A 6,000-nucleotide genomic window follows, 5' to 3' on the forward strand; every position below is an offset into this window, starting at 1 on the left:
CATGACCCTCTTAACCGGAGGGCTGCCTTTGGCGAACCACTCCAATAAAGTTTACTTTATACAATGTCCATGGACATGAGTTGTTTATGGAAATGAAGTTAAAAATTGCCTTACAGTCGTCCTAATTAACAGACGTTTCAATGGATGTGGCTGAGAAGTTTGTGCACTGGCATCTCTGCTACACGAATAAAGTGTGCCGCGTACCGGAGTTCAAATCCAAACCATGCGGGTAAATTTGACATATGGGTTTGGTTATTTTTCAGGGGGGGGGGTCATCAATTTTTTTCGTCTGACAAAGGGGGGGTCATCTTTTTTCACAAAAAATGCAGGGGGGTCTATATTTTTTTGAACACCGGCGACAAGATTTTGCCGGCCCCCCCCGGCCGTAAAAACTGAACGCTCCCTAAAAAGCAGCAATGTGCGAAAACTTGGAACACATAGATAAATACGAAACACTTAGCCTGAAGGAAATAATTCCCACAATAACAGATTATCGCATACAAAAGAAACCCAAACATTAGCGATATACTGATACAGGCCAAAGTCCACGGCATTTTTGTATTAGGAACAAGTCAATGAACGAACGAACGAACACATGACGATCAAACATAAATATTCTGGCTTCATTGCTAGAAGAACAGGAGATCAACAATATCGACGTGACATAAAACAATAAAGATATACATATATCTTAGGCGACTGAGGAAGAGACCGCTCCGTCGTCAACGTTGACAGTGTGCAGTAATTGTGGGAATGTGTTTGTGTATAAGTTTGTGCGTCCTTTGTTGGTATGTATCATGACCTTCCACCTCGGTCCTCAAGGAGGGACTGTGCTTCCACCAATGTCTTCTTTATGTCCTGTACTGAATGTATATGTGCTTGTATTCTCACAGATACCGTGTGTACGTTAACTCGTATATTTATGTATGTCCGTATGTGTCTACATATACAGACATGTATATGTATGTTTGTGTGTATGTATATGTATGTATGTATGTGTGATATTAGCCCTGCGTACGATGCTGTGTGTTCCGCTACAGCTAATAGCCCCGCTCGTGTGGTGAGCGGGGCTATTATAGCTGTAGCGGAACACACAGCATCGTACGCAGGGCTAGTGTGATATGTACATATGAACGTACGTATATGTATGTATGTATGTATGTATGTATGTATGTATGTATGTATGTATGTATGTATGTATGTATGTATGTATGTATGTATGTATGTATGTATGTATGTATGTATGTATGTATGTATGTATGTATGTATGTATGTATGTATGTATGTATGTATGTATGTATGTATGTATGTATGTATGTATGTATGTATCTATGTATGTATGTATGTATGTATGTATGTATCTATGTATGTATCTATGTATGTATCTATGTATGTATCTATGTATGTATCTATGTATGTATCTATGTATGTATCTATCTATGTATCTATCTATGTATCTATCTATGTATCTATCTATCTATCTATCTATCTATCTATCTATCTATCTATCTATCTATCTATCTATCTATCTATCTATCTATCTATCTATCTATCTATCTATCTATCTATCTATGTGTGTGTGTATCTATCCAGGCAGAGACTATGATGTGATGTGTAATGAATGCATGATGTTTTGAATGTGTAAACTAATTATTTTACATTCGGCGCCCCATAGTGCAAGACGAAAATACCCAAGTTTGGTAGAATAAAACTTTATTAGCAATACAACAAAACACCTACCCACCCCTGGGGACGGACACATAGGCTATCCCCTATGGTTTGACAAACACGCAGGACGCAGGTCGCTGTTGTGAAGTCGCAGGTTACACATACGTCTAAATGCCGAAGTCGCAGGTCGCATGTTTCAAACTCGCAGGACGCAGGCCGCAGTTTTGAAGTCGCATGTCGCATGTCGTGACCGGATTTCCATACAAAACAATGCCTACTTTCGCTGTTTTGACTTCTAGGCAATCCGATCGTTTGTAATGGGGGAAACCCCCGGGAGCCATATAACGCCGGGAACACAAAGCATCGTACGCAGGGTTAGGGGAAAACCTGATCGCTCAGCTGCCATCAGCTAGCTGGTCGCAGGAAAAACAGAGCAAACAGGGAAGGGTAGGCTACTACGAATAAGTCATCGTAGATGACACAGTCCCCACTTGTTAATGGGTACTTTGATTACAAGTCCTCAGAGAGGATAGAGTCCTCTTCATGAATTTGGTCTGTGATGTCCTTTTACTAAGTTTGAATAAATTGGTAAATAAAATCGGTTGAGACGTGCCCTAGTTTTGGCTAAGGACATGAAAAAATTGTAACAAAATGGCTGCCATGCAGCCATATTGGATCATATCATGAAACAAATTAACTTACATATGTATGACATAGGTTAATGTCCTTGTACCAACTTTGAATAAAATCGGTTGAGATATGCCCGAGTTATGGCTCTGTACATGAAAAAATCATAACAAAATGGCCACACGGCAGCCATATTGGATCGTATCACAAACCAAATTGACGTGCATGTCTATGACATTGGTCAATGTCCTTGTACCAACTTTGAATAAAATCGGTTGAAACATGTCTGAGTTATGGCTCTGTACATGAAAAAATCATAACAAAATGGCCGCCTGGCGGCCATATTGGATCGTATCACAAAACAGATTACCGTGCATATGTATTACATAGGTCAATGTCCTTGTACCAACTTTGAATAAAATCAGTTGAGATATGCCTGAGTTATGGCTCTGTACATGAAAAAATCGTAATAAAATGGCCGCCTGGCGGCCATATTGGATCGTATCACAAAACAAATCGACGTGCATATGTATGACATAGGTTAATGTCCTTGTACCGACTTTGAATAAAATCAGTTGAGATATGCCTGAGTTATGGCTCTGTACATGAAAAAATCGTAATAAAATGGCCGCCTGGCGGCCATATTGGATCATATCACAAAACAAATCGACGTGCATATGTATGACATAGGTCAATGTCCTTGTACCAAATTTGAATAAAATCGGTTTAGATATGCCTGAGTAATGGCTCTGTACATGAAAAAATCGTAATAAAATGGCCGCCTGGCGGCCATATTGGATCGTATCAAAAAACAAATCGACGTGCATATGTATGACATATGAAGTAATCTATGTACCAAGTTTGAATGAAATCGCTCGAGGCGTATCTGAGATATCTGCGTGAACGGACGGACGGACGCACAGACGGACGCACGCACGCACGCACGGACATGACCAAACCTATAAGTCAATGTCCTTGTACCAACTTTGAATAAAATCGGTTGAAACATGTCTGAGTTATGGCTCTGTACATGAAAAAATCATAACAAAATGGCCGCCTGGCGGCCATATTGGATCGTATCACAAAACAGATTACCGTGCATATGTATTACATAGGTCAATGTCCTTGTACCAACTTTGAATAAAATCAGTTGAGATATGCCTGAGTTATGGCTCTGTACATGAAAAAATCATAACAAAATGGCCGCCTGGCGGCCATATTGGATCGTATCACAAAACAGATTACCGTGCATATGTATTACATAGGTCAATGTCCTTGTACCAACTTTGAATAAAATCAGTTGAGATATGCCTGAGTTATGGCTCTGTACATGAAAAAATCGTAATAAAATGGCCGCCTGGCGGCCATATTGGATCGTATCACAAAACAAATCGACGTGCATATGTATGACATAGGTTAATGTCCTTGTACCGACTTTGAATAAAATCAGTTGAGATATGCCTGAGTTATGGCTCTGTACATGAAAAAATCGTAATAAAATGGCCGCCTGGCGGCCATATTGGATCATATCACAAAACAAATCGACGTGCATATGTATGACATAGGTCAATGTCCTTGTACCAAATTTGAATAAAATCGGTTTAGATATGCCTGAGTAATGGCTCTGTACATGAAAAAATCGTAATAAAATGGCCGCCTGGCGGCCATATTTGATCGTATCAAAAAACAAATCGACGTGCATATGTATGACATATGAAGTAATCTATGTACCAAGTTTGAATGAAATCGCTCGAGGCGTATCTGAGATATCTGCGTGAACGGACGGACGGACGCACAGACGGACGCACGCACGCACGCACGAACATGGCCAAACCTATAAGTCCCCCCGGACGGTGTCCGTGGGGACTAATAAGTACTTTTCAAATTCTTTTCTGATCTACCACTTGTGGGGGTTCATCTTAAAGCTCTTGGTGTAAGAAAACTTTTTACCGCCTTAGTTTTTTCCAAATCAAAAAAAAATTTTCTCCATAGAGTCAACAGAGGAATTGCGGCCATTTTGAGTTTCAAATATCGGCAAATCTTGGGTAATTTGCTTCTCCAGTATGCCCACCAACAGTTGCACGGTGACTCTCGATTTTTATTATTGATTTTTAAAAAAGAATTGTCGAAACATTCGAAAAGAAACGGAAGTTTGAGCAAAATTTTCACTTTCGAGGCTCATATCACCTTAATACGTAGTGCAACTGATAAGTTTTAAAGGGAATATAGTCGTCGGAACTGCGCTCAAAGGTCGTATGGGACCCATACGACCCATGGCAACAATGTATCCAAGGCACAATGGTGATTGATGACAGTTAAAACATGCCTGTCATAATCTATCATCGTGTAATTAAAATGTTGCAGCTATGATGATGAGGTGCATCTTGATATCGTGCACGAAATACATTGTTTGTAAACAAGAAACTCGCATATGCACAGTTCCGACGACTATATCCCTTTAAGCTTCAACATTTTCGCAGTGGTTCAACCCCGACCAACAGCGTTTTGTTCATTTCGAGGTTCCCTCTTGAAAGAGTTTCGAATAAACCACTTCATATCGATAATCTTCCATACAGATCCCCATTACCTAACACAGTAGAAGCAGTAGCTCTGAAAAAGCGTCTGGTCAGTTGCTAATCACCGCAGTGTGTGAAGGTTCTCTTTCGTTTGTGTCGTTTTACTTTGTTACCTGCAAAGAAGACGTTTGGCCTGTGGAATCCATGAATGCTGTCTCCATTTCCACCAATACCAAAGCAACTGACAGATACAGATCATTTTCCCGTGATGTATAGCATACAGAGACACTGTGGTGTGTCTCAGCTCGGGTTTATACTCAGAGTAGCAAATACTTGATATGACCTCATAAAATACTTACACAGCTTCGCAGTAACTTCGATAGACCCATTTTCAGCCGTGGCACATTCACCAGTTTTTGTCCTTCTTCGACGCTTTATATCATCAGCTGACGTACGAGTCTCCTTGGCCGACTGGCGAGAGAAACAGTTAATCTCGTTTCTCCTTTCCTCTCTGAAAGGATTGTTTTCCATGGATTGATGAATAAAAATATAATTGTTTTCGGTACATTAGGAGGAAGGGAGTGAACGGTTACTGTCGCAAAAGTAGTATCCGCTTTATCGTTATAATACTTTTTCGATATTTCCGGTTCGCACTTAACTATCCAGTCAAGAAAACTCTGTCAAACTTGGCACAACGCGCAGAATGAACTTATATCTTACCAACTGCTGCATTCAAAACTTCAAACTACCTATAGCCGTGACATCAGAGGTGAAAATAGAGCCAAGTCGCACTCTTGTAATAGAGTACACTCCAGGCAATGATGTAAAATCGCAGAAAGTCCCTATTACTCACGGTTCACAATGGAACGGTGTATTGTTGTATGAGCTTACTGGGTTACGCCCAATATGACTGTAAACAGAAATGTCGGGTAGTGGATCACGTGATTCTAAATATTTGAGCCCCAGATTCAACTGAAGCATGTCGTTTGGCCAATAAACAATGTAAACAGAGTGGATGAGTAAGTCTTTTTCCAACCTGCCGAGAATCAACTCGCTCGAAAATTGGCTATTAAAAAGCGGGACGTTTTTTCGCCGAAATTCACCGCATTTTAGCGAAATAAATTGCTCTTCTTCCACTTAAATGAAGAAAACATTGTTCTACTGTGGTATGTAAAATCACAAAATAAGT

At 40.2% G+C, this 6,000-nt stretch overlaps 1 protein-coding gene across 1 annotated transcript in view; it reads right to left on the reverse strand.

Moving 5' to 3' along the window:
* Positions 1 to 5,673, reverse strand: part of LOC139140015 (uncharacterized) — a 45,616-nt gene extending 39,943 nt beyond the window's left edge. The window contains exons 1-2 of the mRNA XM_070709003.1: positions 5,532 to 5,673; positions 5,171 to 5,282 (exon numbers count right to left, since the gene is read on the reverse strand). Coding sequence (XP_070565104.1) covers positions 5,171 to 5,200 — 30 coding nt within the window. The 5' untranslated portion in view covers positions 5,201 to 5,282; positions 5,532 to 5,673. The remainder of the gene's footprint in view (positions 1 to 5,170; positions 5,283 to 5,531) is intronic.
* Between the last annotated feature and the right edge of the window lie 327 nt (positions 5,674 to 6,000).

The sequence above is a fragment of the Ptychodera flava genome, chromosome 9 (assembly GCF_041260155.1).
Source record: "Ptychodera flava strain L36383 chromosome 9, AS_Pfla_20210202, whole genome shotgun sequence".
Taxonomy (NCBI): Eukaryota; Metazoa; Hemichordata; class Enteropneusta; family Ptychoderidae; genus Ptychodera; species Ptychodera flava.